Source organism: Sturnira hondurensis, unplaced genomic scaffold, assembly GCF_014824575.4.
Source record: "Sturnira hondurensis isolate 20B ecotype Veracruz unplaced genomic scaffold, ASM1482457v3 Scaffold0011291, whole genome shotgun sequence".
Classification (NCBI taxonomy): Eukaryota; Metazoa; Chordata; class Mammalia; order Chiroptera; family Phyllostomidae; genus Sturnira; species Sturnira hondurensis.
In genome coordinates this window covers 2221932-2242758 of record NW_028083922.1, presented here as the reverse complement: position 1 = coordinate 2242758, position 20827 = coordinate 2221932, and the positions used below count along the sequence as shown (strand labels likewise).

Genomic DNA, 20827 nt, shown 5'->3' with positions numbered 1-20827 from the left:
CACAGCACATTAATCAACTAGAAGTATCAACATTTAACTATTTCATGTCTTCATCTTAAACTTCTTTCAAAAATAAGAATGCAAAAAACTCACAGTTTAAGTTAGCTGAGATATTGTGCTTTTAAAATAATCCTATTGAATAATGTATTAAAGTGATATATATCTTTGAGAAGAAAATAGAATGTAACATCATTAATTTAGTGACAGCTCAAATTAAAAAGAAAAACAGTGAAGCAAATACATTTGTAAGATGAAAGACTGCTTATTAAAAAAGTTCTTACAGTAAATTTGATTTTATTTGCACACAAAAAAATGTATAATTTTATTTGCAAATGATCTCCTTAGTGCTCTGTTCAGTAAGAACATGGTATTGTCCTGAACTTTAGAGTCATAAGAAAATGACTAATGAAACAATACAAAAGGAGGTCAGTAGTTTTAAATTGTTACTAAAATATTCTGGTGGCAGACATAACACTGTAGCCTTTCTTCAATGCCAAAACACACAGCAGCGATGAACTATAGCAACAGCACGGCTGGCAGCTGGGAGTTCTCAGGCCAGACAATGCAGCGCCCGCCTGGGTGCGCACTGTAACTGACCTGCCCGCCTGTCCTTGCTCACAAGGCTGAATAGATAGACAGACTTGACATTTAATTCTGCCACACCATCTAAAACCCTCAAAGACAGGAAGAAAGATAAGAGCTTTCAAATACCAATGTTTCTTGGTGTACTGCCCAAGTTTTCAAGATACTGTGAATCCCAATGTACCATTATGACAAAAAAATAATTTAATGTGTAACAAAAAATGCTATCAAGTAATAGAACTGAAAGAGAAAAAAATAGGGATAGATTTTATTGTTTTACTTGTAATAACAACAAAAAATGTAAAGAGATGATGTTTAACTCAATTTACAATGACACATGACCACCATGTGATAAACATATTCCTATAAATCACAGGGGAAAAGTTATTCTACCAATTGATATTCTGAGTTAATCTTAATGTAACTAACATCATCTATAGTCTCAAAAGCATCAAAATACATTTACTATTCATAATGTAAAGACAGAGCATTTCTCTACGCCTTGCTACCTTTTATGGACCTCCTCAACAAGATTATCAATATAGCAGAGTTATTAAATTAGATTTAATACTGTTACAAATAGTGAAATAATTATGATTAAATTTTAAAATTGAAAAAGTGGTATTATTTATATTGGTTGCTGAAGACCAAGGATCAAAACTAAAATTTAATAAGAAGTATTGTATATATTTAGAAATATCACTTGGTAATCAGAAAAACTTAAGTTTGAGACTCCATCCTTGGTATGTTTTTATTGCTAAGAAAATGTGATGAAATAGTAGCTCATGGGGAACTGTGCTGATATCCCCAAAACCTAACTAATTGTAAATCACTTAGTTGCTTGTTTTTAAAAACAAAGTACAGGTAAAGCATAAACAATATTATCCCATCAATTTAACAGTTTATTCAAATTATAACCTATTCAAAATCTCCAAGAAATTAGTATAACTTATTTAAGAGACTGCTTATTTTTTTTGCCAATTCAAATTCTTGACAAAAATTGTCCATTTTAAGGTTAAGCACAGACACACAGTCAATAAACATTCACTGAGCACTTACTATGGGCAAGGCACATGGGATACAGTATCATTCCTTGAGGAGAACACAATCTAAGCTGAGAAAGACATAGATTTAAATAGAAGGTGGTAGGCTTCGTAATCAAAATATGTAAAAGTAGAGAGATGGGAGAAAGGGAGTGACACCTTCAAAAGTTGATTTTAAGTCACTAAACAGCCAATTAAGAATGGCACTGTTACTATACATTCAACCCTTTGTATTGTAAATTCCACATCTGTGGATTCAAACAGCTATGAGAAAATACTTGGGGTGGGGGGAAACATGTTATGTTGTTTCTGACATGTAACATCAGTGTAATAACAGTGGTAGTTAGGCCTAGCACTATTGCCTCTGTATTTAACATGTACAGACCTTTTTTCCTGTTATTACTCCCTAAATACAGTGTGACAACTATATGCATAGCACTTACATTTTATTAAGTATTATAAGTAAACTTTATAGATGATTTAGAGTATGTGGATGGATGGGCATAGCTTACATGCAAATACTTTTATGTAAGGGACTTGAGCACCCAAGGATTCCAGCATCCTTGCGGCTTCTGAAACCTATTCTCTGCAGATACCAAGGGATGACTGTACACTGTTTGGTAATACCAGGGAGTGGCCAATTTTTAAAACAATTTCAAAGAAATTAACTCTTCACTGAAAACTGGTCAGTAGGACTAAAGAAACACTATAAGGTTACAATTCCAACAAAGTGGGATAAAAAAAAAAATAGAGTCCACCCTGCCTAGTAACATAGTACCACCTACCACAAGCATACGAGCACTGATTTTCACATGGTTCATTTACTACATATTAATATAAAGCTTTAAAAATGTATTAACCTTGAAGGGAAATAGGGTTTCACCCATTATGACAATTATGATTGACAGGGGCTGCCCACAGTACTACGTTAAGAATGATGCTGAGGTTGAATCTGGACTCAGCAGAACTGTTATGAATAATTAGCAATGTCTGCTATGAGTAAGAAAGGGGAGAAATGGAGGGCATGGTTTGTGTATTTGACATCTTGAAAAATTATATCCTGTTTGTACAGGACCCCACAAAAAAGCTGAATTTAATTAGTTTAATATTAAAGTCAACAAACAATTAAGGGACTGGATTACAATAAACACTGTTTAGGGAATCCATCCAGTCCATAAATTGTTCCTTCTTTTCTGAGAAACATTCCCTGATCCAGGACTCAGGCACCCCAGTCTCCTGATCCCTGACTGCATCCTAATCAACATGGGGTAATGAAGTCTCTCTCTCAGGAATTTAGAATTGGGATTCACAAATAGCCAGCTTTGCATATATGCAGAACTGCAACATGTAAACTGTGGTGGTCATGTGCTACCACTCAACCAGAGAAGCAGAGAAGCTACTCAGTCTGTGGAGCGATGAATAAAGAAAACCTACAGAGCCAGAAAGAAAAGCAAACAAGAATACTTTCTGGATTCCTGAGAACCTTCCTTTCCCAGCTAAATCCCCCTTCAACTGGATCCCTTTTTTTATTTTTAGCTAGTCCAAATTGATTACTGTTAATTAAAGCCAAAGGGCATTAACTAATAAAGGATAATAGGGGTTGAGAGAGAGTGAAAGAAAATAATTTTATAGAAGAGTCAAAAAAAGGAGAGAGAAGAACAAACGGAATAATTAGAAAAAATCAAGTGACTTCTCAACCACACATTAAAATTACCATAGAAATTAATTCTTTCAGCGCTGTACCCTCTCTTTAAAGAGTATATGTGATAAACGTAAAAAAACCTGACCTTTGCCCTGACCAACGTGGCTCTGTTGGTTGGGCATCATCCCAGTCCCAGTTCAGTTCCTGCTCAGGGCATATGACTGGGTTTCGGGTTCAGTTGCCTGTCTGGGAGCATATGAGAGGCAACCAATCAAATATTTCTCTCCCTCTCACTCCCTTTCCCCTCTCTAAAAATAAGTAAAAATATTTTTAAAAAAGGAACCTGACCTTTGTTTCTTCTGTTCTCACTGCATCCAGCAGATAATGCAGAAGCTCCTGACTGTCCTGTTGTTGAAAACTTTTAAATCGAGGGGCTCTATGATTTAAAAAGAAAATGGGAAAGGGAAAAAAGGAATAATATTTCATCAACAATATATTACTAATATTTAAAATCACTCTGAAATAACATGTAGTCAAAGATTAAATTTACTTCTTTTTCTACTAAGCTGAAAGACAAAATGTGATTACTGTTTCAATGAGGATGAGATCTTAAGTGTATTATGACTATCATTTATCAGGCAACTACTACATGCCAACCACATACATTAAGCTTTACATACGTAAAAGTTACATAACCCTCAAACAGCGTGGAATTCACTATTTTCTCCAGTTTATATATGAGTGCTCAGGGGGATTATTTAAATAATTTGCAAGGTGACAGAGCAAGCAAAAAAATGGTATTCAAACCTATGCCACTGTTATAATATTCCTACCTCAAAATAACCACAAGCAAATGACATTTACATTAAAAACTATAAACTAGTAACCCTGTGAATGTATTTATTTTGAAGATTTGACAGGCTTTCTGTGTATTAACTTAAAAAATCAGGTGCTATCCATAGATAGCATTGATACCATAGATATCCATTGATGTGGTGACATCAACACAACAAATGTTTAGTTGATTTCAGTAATTTCAGTTGATTTCTAGCAATAAGATCCAAGGCTAAATGAACATCTTTGCCTAACTGCAAACAAGTTCTAAATTTAGAAAGTCTGCTCTAAGATGAAGAAAAATTTTTTATCAACATAACACAAAATACTAAGAATATTTTATGCAGTAGAAGACAGGTTTACAATGGTCTCATTATGGTATGGTATAGCACACAACATACCTCATTTGATATACATAACAGTGCTATCAAGGAATTCATTATTAACATGAACTTCATTTTACACTTGAGAAAACTAAAAACAAGTTGAGTGCCAGTGACATAAATCCAGGCCTTCTGATTCTTGAGTTCAGTACGTTAGCATTATTCCTCATTATCTCAGGATAAACAATCCTCCCACTGATGCACTAATGTGAGGCCCTGGTGCTAAACTAGCAGTGACTCCAGCCTGTAACAGGAACCATCATTTCAGTTATCACTACTCAGTCTTGCTAAGCAACAGCAAACAGCAGCATGATGTTGAGAACACTTTCATTTACTCTCCAGAGGGGCTTCCCTTTCTGCATGTGGTGGGGTGTCCACCTTCTAGTTCAGAGGCAAGGATAGAAACCAAGATAGACACAAATTCCAGCCCTATCTGGGCCTCCACAGCTGGAATCCACTCAAGGCAGAAGTTGCACAACACTACACTGATGTTTTAGGTATTAGAAAAGGTCAGTGGGGTGGAAGAAGGCTGGAGGGGGAAGCAGGGAAATCCTTCAGAGCTCCTCACCAGTCAGGGGACAGGTAGGAGCAGCCAGTTATGGCTTCCAAAGCAGTCACAAAGGAAGGAAATCAGTCCTGAGCAGAGCAGGAGCTGTCCTGACCATGACTCTGCCTATAGCTCCATCTCAACCACGCACAAAGCACTTACTGCCTTCCACACCACTGAAGAACACTTAAAAACCTGGATTATTCTCTTTCTTCCTTTACCTAGGATGGGGGAAAAATCATATGATGACTTATGGAATCTCTAATGGAGATTCTGGGCTACCAATATTCCAAAAGGGATCTTCAAGCTTAAAGGATTAAAAAAAATAAAAATCACCAAACATATGAAAAGATTCACCCTATTCAAAATAAGAGAAACTCTACACAGTCATAGGAAATGTACCTTAGTAAAAGTGTTCCTGTAGGAAAGAGGAGGGAACTTTTAAAACCCTCAAATTGTTAGAGAAAAATGTATGCATACTCATGAGACAAGAATAGACTATCAAAAAAATAAGATGAATCAGTCCAGTTGTAATCCCAAAACTCTCTCAACTCAAACATAACAAATGCAAAAAGATAAAACAAAAAGGGACTTAAGTGAGAATCAATTTTAAAAAAAGACAAAGCAAAAATAGAACTTAAAAAGGAAGACAAAAAACCAGAACACTCTTTATGGGCTCTGGGCCTGAAAAGGCTCAGACCTGAAGGGTGAAGAAAACTAAAGTATTCACACCTCAGTCAGGCGCCAGACCCAGACTCATTGTTTAAGGATGACTGACCTTCCCAAGAGCCTGAAAGGAAGCCTTTGGGAAAAAGTCACCGAGGCCACAACAGAACACAGTCTAGGGACCTGCCGCTGACGCAGGCCGTCCACAGACTCTTTGCACATCCCCAAACCAATGTAGCAGCCAGGCAACTGAACTATTAGGAGACCTGGGTCTCCAAGGCCAGTTAGTAGGGCAGGTGTGAAGCTATCTTAACATTTAAAATTTTTAGGCAGTGAGGATGGAGGTATGAGGAGGAAGAGGGGATAGGAGTGGTAGGAAAACAAGAAGGAGAGAAGTGGGGGATAGCAAGCAGAGCTAAGGTAGTTGGGAACTACAAACAAAAAAATCTGTTCTGAAGGAGCCTACAACACAAAAACTGTCAAACACATAAAGAAATATAATGTTAAAAAGTTAACAATTGAAATAAATTTACTTAACTCCAAATAAATTACATATAACTGCCCCAAAGATGTTATAATAAATATGTTGAGAATGTCCAAAAATGTACAGGCATAACTGCCAATAAAAGCCTACATATTAAGAAAAGTTGGAAAAATGAACTAAGAACATGTACTATAGATATTAATATGATAGCCAATTAAAAATACTAGAAATAAGACAATAAAACCACATGTAAGAGTACAAAAGATAGGATAAATATTAAACATTTGAAGGGTGAATTAGTAAATTAGAAAATAATACTTAAGAATATACCCAAATACTACAGTATACTGTATTTTCATTTGATCTAGAGAATTTGGCTGTACTCTATAAGGTACCTGACACACCACAGAATATTTGTAAGGTAAATCTAACATTAAGATGTCACTTCTCTCTAAACTGAGCTGTACATTTAATGCAACTCCAGTTGAGAAAATAATTCTAAAATCCATATAAAAGAACAAAGGACCTAAAATAGCTTTTTTTTTTTAAACGAGGAAAGCTTGAGTAATCATACTACCAATTCCAAGACCTAACACGAAGCTACAGTAATCAAGGCATTACAGTACTGGGGTAAGGATAGATACATACAACAATAGAGTTCAAAACTCGACCCAACATATCTGACTTAAATCTTCACTGGACTTCTTTAAAAATCACTTTTCTTAATATGCAATTTTTGTTAAAGTAAATATAACAAAGTGTTGGGGACCACTCTGTACGGTTTCCAAGACTGTAGCCCCGCAAGGGCTTATCAGTAAAAATAGCATAATCAATAAAATATATATTTTTTAAAAAAGAGTGGCGTTGCAGGGTTTCATTCTTTGGCTGTTCCAAAGTAAGTCTCCCGTGAAAACGCAGGTGGCAGACATGACTTGACTCTAACACCAAGGGTTCTCCTGGGAATCAGGCCTGATAAATACATTGTATCCTTTGAAGCCTGCTCTGCTTTGTTTCATATAGTCCTGGTGATATAAACTGGATGTTTAAGTTCAAGGCATAAGGAGTAAACTCTGGCATCAGCATGACTAACAGACCCTGACCTGTGACAGATCTCTGTGTTCCTTCTATTGTTATCTATAGATAATACCTGTTTTTCGACGATGATAGCCTTTTTGACATTGATTGATGAGCTATGCACGTATGCTGTATACACTACACATACCATTCCCAATAAAAGCCGTTTGGGGGAGGGGCTCAGGGCGTTCTCCACTAGAGGGAATTGCCACCCACTAGAGGGAATTGCTACCCCCTTTTCCACTGGAACAGCAAGATTGTGTTCAGGATGACTTCTTTACCATCCACAGTGGATGGAAGGATTCTGCAGGCCAGAGTTCCTCCCACAACAAAGCAAAAGAAAATGCAATTTTTTAATGTTTTCAAATAATGTTTCACCCAGTAATTCTATTTGTCCTACAAATGAACTCTCACAAGTACAACAAGATATATATATACACATTCACACATACAGGGTTGAACAATAGTAGGTTCACAGTTGTTCATATGGAAAATAACAGTTAATAAATAATAATACGAGAATAAACTGTTTTGCATACTCACAACTGTAAACCTACTTTTTTCCACCCTATATACACATATACAAAATCAAGTAAGTTATATTCACATGTACTATATGGAAAGGTGTACAAGACACACTAAGGAAAACAAATTGCAGACAATTTTTATATGCCTGTATATATATATATATATATATATATATATATATATAATTACTTTTAAAAAGAAAACACAATACTAGTTTGAAATATCTATGAACATATCTATTTAATAATAATTTTTAAAATTTATAAATCCTTATAAAACCAGAAAAAATGTAAAAAAAGTTATTTTGGATAGAGTCTAAAAACAAATTTCTAAAGTACCTAATATCCTAAAAAATTCTTAACTTTTTGAGGTACCTATGTCTCTGAAAGTTTTCAGGAATTTTTGTTGTTGTTGTTGTTGTTGCTGCTCAGGCTTGAGAAAACAGCCTTTGCCAAGCAAATGCAACATGCAATATACACATTATATTTTTTACTACATTTTATGATGGCACATTATGCTCAATGAAATAAGCCAGTCACAGAAAGACAAATAATGCACGATTCTACTTATACAAGGAATCTGAAATAGTCAAATTCATAGAATCAAAGAATGGAGTGGTCATTGTGAGGGGCTGGAGAGAGGTGAAAATGAGGAGTTGCTAATCAGTGGGCATAAAGTTTCAGTCAAGCACGATAAGCTCCAGCCCTGGCTGGGTACTCAGTTGGTTAGAGCGTCATCCTGATACACCAAGATACAGGTTCAATCCCCAGTCAGGGCACATATAAGAATCAACCAATGAATGCCTAGAGGAGTAGAACAACAAATTGATGTTTCTCCCTCTATCTCTATCTCTCAATCTCTCCCTCTCTTTCTGTAAAAGACCAATCAATAAATTTTGTCTTGAAAAGGTGAATAAGGCCCTGGCTGGTGTAGCTCAGTGGATTGAGCGCAGGCCTGCCAACCAAAGCATTGCTGGTTTGATTCCCAGTCAGGGCACATGCCTGGGTTGCAGGCCAAGTCCCCAGAATGGAGAGCAACCACACATTGGTGTTTCTTTCCCTCTCTTTCTCCTTCCCTTCTCTCTCTAAAAATAAATGAATAAATAAAATATTTTTTTAAAAAGGTGAATAAGTTCCAGAGATCTGCTGTACAACAGTGTACCTACAATCAACAATAATGTATTATACACTTAAAAATTGTTTAAGAGGGTAGAGCTCGTGTTGTATTCTTTCCACAATAGATCAAAAAAAGAAGAAGAAGTAATTAATGTTGGCACAATACTATGAGGTAAAATATAATAAAAGACAATACAACGCCATGCCACAGATAACAATCTTAAATTAAAATGAAATATTAAAGGTTGTAGGTATACAAAAATGCCAGTTTATATTTAAAACATTTTGTTTCTACATATTTTAATTCATTGTGGGCTGTGTTTATGAGCTCCTGGATTGTAGCAAGTACTGACAACAAAGTAAATCCTCAATTTTTTATATGAAGAAAAAAATAAATACATTAAAGCTAAGTCAGGACCTGTATGACATGTGTTTATTTTCAGGCACTCAAAGATTTTGTTTTTAAACATACTGTAATATCTTGAGAAATTCCTTTAAACTCTATCTGCCTCGAAGCTCATCTTTTAAAAGAAAGAGACTAGGTTAGATGATCCTTTTAGATTTTACAATTCTATAATTTTCTTACTTTGTTGTAGCACACCATGGGCTCCTGTGTCAGGACAGACCTCTATTTGCACCCTGTCTTTGTCACTATGAAATGAAGTAAGCCACTCGACTTCTATGAGTCTCAGTTTCCTTACAGAGAATATTGGGATAAATAATCACCTCTTCGGAGTATTACAAGATATCATTTCCATGAAGCACAGAGCTACAACTAAATAATGTTAACTCTTTCTCTTGTAATCTAGGCAAAATAGCAATGTTATAGTCAGAGTGAAGAGACTCATATTAAGAATAAATACAACTGTATTTTGTAACTTAGGATTATTTATATTAAAAATGTAGGTGCACCCACTTCTGACATAGCTGACTGAAAAGAGCTTTAGGAGAAAGCGGTCCTTTTTCAGTTTCCTTCATGCTGTGAAGAAACAGGATCAAGGCTGAGGTCAGCGGGCCAGGGCTTGAAAGTTCTACCATTAATGGATCCTTTGAAAACATGAAAAATGCTAGGTGAGAAATATGTAGTTTATTATTTATAATCAAACAGTTATGACAACTCAATTGCTTCAGCTGTATTAAGAAACTTCATTCTCATACATAAAATATATCAAAATGAAGAAATGGAATTTTCTTGAAAAACACAGGTATAATCATATCATCTGCCTTCTACTTAATAAAACTAATACCTTAAGAATGAAAAAATCCATCTTTAGTTGCTTGTAACTGTCCCTTAATGCACTCTCCTAAAAGTAAAATTATTCATCTACTGGATATTTGGACCCTTTTACAAATAATCATAAATTATATTTTTTAGCAAAACTCCATGCCTTTCCTTTCCCCAAATATTCTACTATTAAGTGAGGAATGGGAAATTATGTCACCAAATCAGTACACTCTCTCTCTCTTTTAAAGGAAAGAGACAAAAGCTTGACAAAAGAAGCTTCAATTGTGTGAAGAATCAATGCACTTTCAGAATTTTTCCCACCAGTTTTGTTTTCTAAAATATTAATTTCACCAGTAACCTCCCTCTTTATGGACAATGAATGAAAAGCAGATTCCAAATATAATCCTCAATACAACTTAGAGTATGTTATCTTCTAGGAAAACTATCAAACACACTGTCTCATTTATGCATTCATGAAATACATGTTACATATATATTTCATACTATCTATCCTTAAAAATCCACCATCTGGCTAAAACCATCGTGTTGGGAACCGCTCTGCCTGGTTTCAGGAGCTGTGACTGGCCCCCATGGCTAAGGCTGAGTGAGCGACCTCCGGTCTGTGAGCCACTAAGGAGACAAAGCTTGTCTCTGGCAGCAGCACTGCTTCTGCTTCATCCATCTCTGCCTCCAATGCTTGGTCGGTTAGTCAGTGATGGGTACAACCCCTCAGAGGGGGGGCAACCTAAGCCAGACAGGATCACTTGCGCTTTCTGCCATGTTAAGTATATTGAAGGTTACCTCAAGAGTCAAATGCAGAATCTAAGGCAGTTTCAAAGTCCAAGCACTAAAGCATACTATCCCCCACTCCCAAATAAAGCATTTTTAGACCAAGTAAAAAATTTTTCAGAATAAGCCAGTAAAAATAACCTTGGTTCTAAAAGCACATTTTAACTTTGACAACAAAACTAAGTTTGCTGATGAGAATGTAATGATGCAATAATGAACCTCAAACATGTTGATAGAAGCCAAATGCAAAACAATGTATCTTACATGATTTCGTTTACATATAATATTAAAACAGGCAAAACTAATCTGTCCCGCTGGCAACCAGATTAGGGGTTATCCCTGTCAGGTCAGGAGGTAGTGAATGGAAGGCAACCTGAAGCGAGCTTCCAGCTGCTGGTAATGTTCTGTTTCTTAAGCAAAGTGTTGGTTAGTTTCAGTGCAGTGTGTTCGCTTTCTGAAAATCCATCATCTATACAAATATGATGTATACTTCTCTGTACGAATAATTTAATAAAAAGTTTGTTAACAGTAAGCACACTGCTGAGATGCATACAAATATTAACAAGTTGAACCCAGCAACATATAAGAATAATACATCATAACTAAGTGGGGTTTCTTTTAGGAATGAATACCAGATAAGTTTGAAAATCAATCAGTGTAATTTGCCACATCAACATAAGGAAGAAAAACCATATACAGCAGATACAGAAAAAGCATCTGACAAAATTCAACACTCATTCATGACAAAACTCTCAGAAAACTAGGAATAGAAGAGAATATCCTCAGCTTTATGAAGAACACGTATGAAAAGCCTACAGTTAACTTCATTCTTAATTATAGAAAAAACTGAATGTTTCTGCCCTCATTTGGGGATTAAGGCAAGGATGTCTGCTCTCATCACTTCTATTCAACATATTACTGCTGGTTCAAGTCAGCATGATATGGTAAAAAAAAAAAAGAAAGAAACTAAAGGCATACAGATTACAAAGGACAAAGTGAAATTGGTTATTGAGAGAGTAGTGATCTACATTGATAGTCCCGCAACTCAGGTCAACGCTGTCCTAAAAAAAACTAAGTCCTAAGATTAATCAGCTCCAATATCTAACTGCCATACAGTAATCTTGAGACACTGATCCACATGTGAACAGTCAAACTTAACATTCAATCTCATTTCATGGGAAACCTTTCAAACGAGTAAGTATTACCCTACACTCAGTAAAATAGTCTTCACTATCTCACGTCACTTTAGAAAATGGCATTGGGATCTACCATAAACATTTTAATGGGCTGAACAGGCAATGACTTTATAGTCTGCTTTTTTGACAACAAAAAAAATAAAATATTGTCTTTCAAAACTGCCTCCTTAGAAGAAACATTTGAGATTACTACATTGGGTTAAGAATTTTTAGAGCTCTTCTTTGATCAGTGTTTTTTGAGAAACAGATCATGAACTACACAAGCACTCTTTCTTCCTCTAAAACACAAATCAATTTCTAACTAAAATCAGTATTATTAGTGCCAATGCCCTACAGGCAAAGACCACCAGGAACACAACTGCGGTTGAAGGAGGCGGGATTACTACTGTACTCAGGGCACTGAGGGAGAACACAGGGAACCGTGGGGTGTCTCAATAACAGGGTGTTTGAAAGAACCAATATAGGGTTTGGGCTCTAGCTGAGTGATTCTATGAGGAGTCTAAGCTTGGATACTGTCAGAAAGCAGGGGCAATTCTATAATTAGGTGTCTCAATAAACTTTATCTATGGGTGGGGGAGGCAAGAATGAGGATAAAGCTACCACTAGTAAACCTCAATCATTTAGGCAGAGACAGCTACCACCTCAATCATTTAGGCAGAGACAGGGTATCAGGGATTTTCTAAGTGGTTGAATAACCTGCTTTTTGTGTGTATTTAGATAAAATCATGAAAGTGGGCTTGTTTTGTCTCATTTTGTCAGATCTGGAGTAACCTAGCCGGGGTGGTGTTCCAAGAGATTGTCTGAATCACGTGGCCTAACTATGGGCGCTGAATGTCCGAGCTGCCTCTCTCCGTCTCCTCATGAGCTTAAAAATCTGTTATCAGATTAGGCTTCAAAAAACCTTTAGATGTTCACTATTAAAACCAGATCTATCTATAAAGAACAAAAGTGCCATATTTAAGCAAATACCACCAGTAACTACAAAACAGAAGTCCTGTTTTAATCAACAAAAGTCAAACTCTTCTTGATATTTCTAGTATGTTTGCTTGAAAGCTATCTCAATATTGTTGTATCATTTGACCCATATGTTTGAAACATATCTTAAAGTTATGATTTTGGAAGTTTTAAATCTGATTGTTAATTTTCACAAAATACTATTGAATTATTTTTTCAAGCCCTCTGATCACCATCTCAGTTGACAGTTCTGAGAAACAGGAAAGAGATTTCGGCAACATCAGTGGCCCTTCTTACCAGCTGAGAGTCCGATGAAGGAAAAATCTTGAGTTTTGTACCATTTTCTTTGATCTCACTCATCAGTTCAGTAAGAATGTAAGACTGTGCCAAGTTCTAAAAGAAAACAAAAGTAGTCTGCTGGTTCAGGTATACTATGCCTCTGATTTTATGGAATAAATTACGTTCCCAAAGTTTCAAATTTAGTCTAGCATAGCAAAATATTAAGTTAAAAAACTTAATTGAATATATTTTACATTTAATAAATGTCACTATTACTGACAGAGCCGTGATAAAGTATAGAGAAGATATTTAAGATGCACTGTAGAAAAAGGTTTATGAGTGTGTATGACAATGGCTTAAAAGAGCCTAAAACAGACAAAAAGAAAACAAATTTCTAGATGAACTTGTAGCAACAGAAATTTCTAGATGGACATTTAGCAGTCATTTCACAGTCTAGAGGAATGCAAACAAATATAAATTAATTAAAATTATCTTTTACATTTTACAAAGCTTTCTGATGGCTCTTACCTGCATAACTGCATTAAAAAAACAAGTATTTCCTAAATTCATAATTCCCTTTACAGATGTTACACAGCTGCCTTTTCTTCCCTTCTTTTTTTCACCTGTTTCACATTTTTCTTCACAAAGTTTTATAATTTTGGAAAATGTACCTAAGTTAGAAAAAAACATAACTGACATGAAATGTAAAATTAAATATATATCATTTGACATAACTTAAATACATTATTTGAAATTAAACAAGATGTTTCTCCTGAATCAATATTCCTAAAGGGCAAGGACACAAACACAAATAAATGTCATGAGTAAAGCAATTCATTTTAATTCATTTTAATGTACACATCTATACCTCACACCACACTGCAGAATAAATTCCAGATGAATTAAAAAATTAAATGCAAAAGAGTGAATTAAAAAGACAAGCACAAAAGATCCAGATCATGGTTCCTAAATACCATTCCCAACTAAAAGGACTGTAGACCCTTTGAAGAAGAGGCTGATTCTGAACATGGGGCAGCCAAGAGGCAAAATGAGCCTATAACATTATTATTGGGCCTGAAACATAAGGTAATGCTCACAAAAAAAGTGAAGAGTATCTCAAAATACACAGGAGACATTTTTAACAAGTTCCCACTGTTCCAATGCAGGGCAATTTAAATATCAAAATAAAGAAGGGCACTAAATAGACTATCATTCACTGAACAAAATGAAAGTGATACTGAATTGATAATTTTAAAAAGCAAATCACCATATATTTCATATTATTCTTGCAACTTTTCTGCATTTGAAATTTTCAAATAAAAAGTTTAAAAAGTAATAGAATTATAATATAAAAGGTAAAATACCTAAGCATATAGTACATAAGTACATGTTTTGGGCTTACTAACTTGTATAATTAATACAAATTTGTTAATTACAGTATCATGTTTAATATTAGTCTGAAAATGAACAATTAGTAACATTTATGAACATGATTAATTATATCTATTTAACAGCAGATTGCTTTATGAATCATTATTATTTGAAGTTGGACAGGAAATTCCCAAGTTCTCAAATTTTTTGGTTTTTAACTGAATGTTCTTTTAAATTCAATTCCTTTCAACCTCAGGTTATGTAGTCCTCTACAACTACATTACATAATTTATTCATCTAATACTGACATGCTGCCTTGCACTGCTAACTAACTTCTAAATGTTTGGCAGTTTGCCCCTCCAATCAGATTAATGGAGATTAGAGAATGTCTCCTATGACCATTTTTTTTTCTTCCACAAGGGTGTGATACTGGGGAGAACATACATTATAAAAATCCAATGTCAATGAAAACCTACAAGATGAAACAGAAAGTACAGTAGACTTGTAGCCCTCCGTGTCTCTGATGAGCTCTTAAGAAGAAATAAGACAGCCCCTCCCCACCCCACCCTTCTCTACAACAATATTAAGGGAGGTGAGGTGGGTGGTGGAGGCAGCTCTAGTCTAAGGAGGGAGCAAGGAACAAACACCACAAAGAAAAACTTGGGTACTGGCAAACTGATGTCAGGCACATGCTATTGGTTCAAACAAAGCTTGACTTGGCATCTTTGACTTCTGCCCCTCCCCTGAAAGGCATCTAGAGACAGGGCTCCAGTATTAATTGAGTGAGATTATTAACACATTTGCTCATAGACTTTTCATAAGGATTAAACAAGCTGCTATTTGCAAAGTACCTGGCATGGTAAGCACATTTGTGTGAAATGTGTGAAAAACATTCCAGAGAGCCTACCAGGAATCGTTCGATTTGTGCCAAAATCAGTATCTTCATGAGCTAGCCCTTCATGTCTGTTGCTTATCTGCTCCTTTTTTTCTCTTTAATCATTTTCTGTACTGAGTTTTTTCTCTCAAGTTTACTTCTTATTTCTAATTGGATTTTCTGAATTGCTAATATGAGTTTTTCTTTTTATATTGACTGTGGTTTTCATAATTTCTTGGCTTTTCTTTTTTAACATGTGAAACTATTTTATCTCATTGAGAAAAATGAATTGGTAGTTTCTAAAATGTTTCTATCATTAAGCAAATTGATTACATGGAAAAGATCTTTCTTTCAAGTCTTAACTTTTACCCTATGACACAATATTTTTTCATAAACCTTATTACCTGCTTTTCCTCTTTATTCTTTAAGCAAAGAATAAGCAAACAGGTTATTGGATGTCTGTTGTTCACATATTGAAGAGTTGTTCTTAACTCCCAACTCTAGAATTCCAAGTTAACACAGTGAAGAACAAGAAAGGTCTCTTCCTCTGTTCTCCAAATATAACAATAAGTGATAAGAATTAAACTCCGTAGGAGAGTTTTGGAGCAAAAACTAGTACAATTAATGGAGAAGGTCACTGAAGTGCAGAGATCAGGCATACAGAAAAGAGAGAGCAATATTCAAATTTGCAAGTGAATGTACAAGCAAATGAGAAAAAAACCCATCAGTATTTAAGAGGCACTACACAAACAAGAAGCAGCCCCATAGTCATCTTGGCTGGGGTTGCAAATGAGTGTTGTCTACCTCTTTATTATTATATCTGAGATTGCAACTGAAAGCTAGAATTGGCAGGTTTCACTATAGCCATTGCCACTAGATGGTTTCATAGTGATTTATAAGAGATTTATGATGAAAGAGTCATTAAATCTTACTCAGTAAAATCTTACTCTGATTTTACATTTACAAAACTCAGTCTCCGTCAGGTTAAGTAATTTGCTGATGGTCATAATGATAATCTTTTAATTATAAATCCATTGTTATTTTACCACCTAATTTCTCTTCAATGATTTATGTACAATGAGAAGAATCATTAAAGAAAGTACGGTAAGATTCTTACAGGTTTGGGTATTTTCAGTCCTAAACAAATACGACTCTTCAATAGTATTTTCTTTAGTTAACATTCTTAATAAATGTTGCCATAACATTTTTTAGCTTATTAACATGAAAACAGAGTGACTGGGAGAACTAAACTATATAGATTATATTAGCTATATAAAAATATATTACATGTATACATTTATTATTCACTTGGGAAAATACTTCCAGAAATAAATACTTTAATTGTATAAGAACAAATAACATTTTAAAACCATAACATGTAAATGATTTATTTATCTGTGTACCACATTTCCCATCAGTTTTCAAAACATCTGGGATAGCATCCTAAAGTAAACAATGTTCATAAGACCATCTGGACAAAACTTCAGGCGGAAAAAAAAGCATAAACATATGGAAAAACAGATTTTACTCTTCCCTTCAGCAGTAAGGGATGACAAATGTCAAGCCTAGACATATCCACGCTTCACTGTGCGATGCTTTTCAGCACCACCTGGCTCTCCGAGCAGAGCCACCAAATATGGACAGTTCTGCCAGAAAGAACATGTCCACAGGCAAGAGCAATAAAAATAGTTTATTTCATGGTTAAATAGCCACTTCACACAAGTGGCAGGGATCTATTTGTTGACTTTTACATGTAAGTCTGTGAGAACAGATTCAAAATAAATTATGCTATTGGATTTGAATGTTAAATAGATCAGATAATTTAACAAGAAAATAAAATGACTTTCTAAGAACTATTTGTTTTATTTAAAGTGCAAGTTTTTCATTTTACTGAATAGCACATTTATAAAATGTGACAGTTCAAATTCAATTGATTTATCAAATGTCCATTAAACCACTACCTATATATACTCAACTGCATATGATTTATGACTACAGAATAAGGAACTGATACACAGTAAGCAGCACCAAGATATTAAGCCTTAAATTCATGATAATACCTTACTAAAATTTTAGGTACCAAGCACACATGTACATTTACTCACTAAGAAACTCAAATGAAGTTTAAGATTCTAAATTAAAACAAGGGAGTCTCAGAATCAGTCTCTCAATTATTTGACATAAAAACAGGTACACGTTTTGATAAGAAGCAACCTATTACTTCTATTAAAGAATAATTAGTGATTATTTGGTTTTTAGAAACAACAAAGCTTTCTCATTCTGACAGTGATTTTAGATCTTATTCACTTTAAGAACCAAATGCACTGGGGACTACACTTCCAAATGTTTCGAAGTACAGTGTAGTTAAAAGGACAAAGCTGCTACAGCAATAACAAGAAAGACAAATTATACAAAATTCTGATTATCATTTGCTTTGTTTTCAAGTTTTACCCGAATCCATGAAATGCCTATAATTAGAAAGAATTTCAGTGTTGGAAGATTATTTTATTAAAAGGGATTTACTGCCTTACCTTTATATTACCAACACTGTCATCAGTCATTGCATTCATGTGATCAAGTAACAGACACCAAAAGGTAAACAATATGAAGAAAAAAATTCAGACATTCTAGATAAAATGTTTAATCTCTGTAGTTTACCTTTAATCCTATAATCTGAGTACTCCAAGAGCTACTGATTGAGCAACCTGATAAGATTTTGTGCATACTCAGGTCTTACATGACAGAAAATTGGTTGAAGCACCAGCAAAGCACTCACACACACAAAAAACTGGTGGGCATGGCAAAAATGACATTAAGAACTTCATTATTACCCTCAAACCCCTAAAAACTATAAACAAAGTTAAGTATGAAAAATTAAATATGAAAAGTTAAATATCAAAGTTAAATATGAAAAAGCGAGTATTCCTGTCAACTATAACCTCTGTATAATCTTTCTGGAGGGTAGTTTAACACCAGTAATTAAATTTTCATGTGTTTATAAATTGGCCAAAAGTCCCCCCCAAATTTAACCTATAAAAATAAAAGAGCAAGTACACAGTGATGCATCTTTTCTGATCATGGGAGGAAATAGAAAACCAATAGTGAATGTGGTGCCAAGTAATATTAAATGTCTACTTTCTCAAAGGTATAAATATTTGTAAATTACTTTTGTTAAACCAGAAAGGGAACAATGGTGCTTCCCAAATTTCCCATAGGTATGGGGAAGGTAAACACACTTGGTAGTTTGCTTATTCAAAGAAAGTGATTGAAGGCGTTATCTCCTCTGATAATTGTCTTCATTGCAGACAGATGATGAAATCAGCTAGTAAGTAACAGTAAATTCAAAACTTGGCAGTCTGGCTTCAGACTCTACACACTTAAATGTTATGATCTACTATCTGTATAAAGGAGTTGACATGACTAATAAGTGCAATAATTTAAGACACTAATGAAATACTAGTGATGATATGAAAGAAAAGGCCACTACTCAAGCAAAGCAGAATGCACTGGATGACTTTGATGTGTGTGTATTTATAGCTTTATTAAAGTTTATAGTAGCATTTCTCAAAGGGTTCCTCAAATGAAGTAAGCCCTAATGCCTTAGGCACCCAAGTACATAATTAATTTCTCCCTAACTAGTTTCCAGAAGGTTACTAGTAAAGTGTCATCTTTGGGAGAAATGAGGAAATACTCAAATAATTTTATGTGTTCTGTTCTCAAATGATGAATCCCAGATTTAAATCCCTACATGTAACAATATGTTGGTTTTCAAATGTCCCACATCTTTTTGCCCCTAACCCTGTTCATACAGGGAAATAACCTTTTTTAGTACTTATTTTTGAAAATGCATATTTTTTTAGGAAAACGACTATCACTTTTAAGCAAAACAAAATGTATTACTTTTTAAAAACAGGTTAAAGTATTATATTACATTCAAATTGTCACGGTAAATGGGCATAATATTATTTTTTTATCCTCCCCCAAGGACATTTTTTTTCATCGCTTTTAAAGAGAGAGGAAGGAAGAGAGAGAGGGAGAGAGAGAGAAACATCAGTGTAGGAGAGGAACATCAATTAGTTGCCTTCCCATACGTGACCTGACCAGGAATCGAACACTCAACCTCTGTGTGTGTGTCCTGACCACGTAGCAAACCTGAAACCTAATGGTTTATTGGATGAGGCTCCAACCAGCTGAGTCACACTGGCCAGGGTAATATTATTTATCTTCAGATACACTGTTTCAGATCCCAAACATACCATTTACTTTTCTTGTTTCAAAAAAGAGTGAACTTATAGTTAATTCAACCAAAAGAACCAACACAAATCATGTGTTTTTACACCAAAAGTATAAGCTTAATGAACTTAACAAAATATGCTATTCTCTAAGCCCTTTGAAAGTGGTATCCCACCAGTATTAAAATTATAGGCAAAATTTATTGTTTTAGAAAAAAGATGTGGGGATGTCAATCATCTGTTTAGTTCACAAAAATAAAAACAATATGCAACAATACTGCCTCACCAGGAACTCCCGTATTCTATGAGTATTTGTAGAATACTTAGATGACATTTACAAGACTATCAAAGTGACAAATGAGCCTTTCTGAGTATTTCGACCCACTTTTCAATAATATATACTTCTGGATGGGTCTCACAAAAAAGTCTTCTTGCTCTTTTTCAACTTTGTGTTATATATCAGGATTTTATTGGTTGTTTTTAGTTTTCTGGTATGTGTTTGAGGGGTAGGATGTGGAGGGATTTTTTTTTTAAAGCAAATCCCAGCATCAGATGTGAAATCTACACAGCTGTATGCATTCTTCTGGGAACCTGCACTGGAGCTCCCTCAACTGCTTAATGCAATTACCTAACCCAGTCATGTAGTATTAATGTAATTGGCCCATTTCTACAGCTGAAAAGAAGTTTAATTTTTAAAAAGGAAAAAAACTTGCTGCCCCATGACTCCTCTAGCTTGGAACCAAATAATAAATACCTCACCTATTTATTCTCAAAGTTCCATTAACTCCTAGCTAACCATTAGCCTTAGGAATCTTTATTTGATCATGCAATAAACCCATATTACCACATACAAAGGCATGCCTATCTATCAGCCACATAATAGTCAAGAAAATTTTCTAAAATACAAAACTAATCACCTGCATCTCCATTTAAAAGTAGTGGGCCCTCACTGCCTGCAGGATAAACTCTGAATTTACAAAGGCCCTTTAACATCTGTTCCTACACACCT

The 20827-nt window shown here is 34.8% G+C and overlaps 1 protein-coding gene across 7 annotated transcripts in view; it reads right to left on the bottom strand.

Moving 5' to 3' along the window:
- The window catches only part of USP45 (ubiquitin specific peptidase 45), a 63334-nt gene that overhangs the window by 25110 nt on the left and 17397 nt on the right, over positions 1 to 20827 (bottom strand). For 5 of the 7 annotated variants that reach the window (XM_037059721.1, XM_037059723.1, XM_037059726.1 and 2 more), the window contains exons 6-9: positions 13870 to 14012; positions 13360 to 13455; positions 9815 to 9945; positions 3616 to 3703 (exon numbers count right to left, since the gene is read on the bottom strand). In XM_037059721.1, the coding sequence (XP_036915616.1) occupies positions 3616 to 3703; positions 9815 to 9945; positions 13360 to 13455; positions 13870 to 14012 (458 nt within the window). The remainder of the gene's footprint in view (positions 1 to 3615; positions 3704 to 9814; positions 9946 to 13359; positions 13456 to 13869; positions 14013 to 20827) is intronic. The other 2 variants (XR_005068471.1, XM_037059724.1) reach the window with 2 other exon arrangements.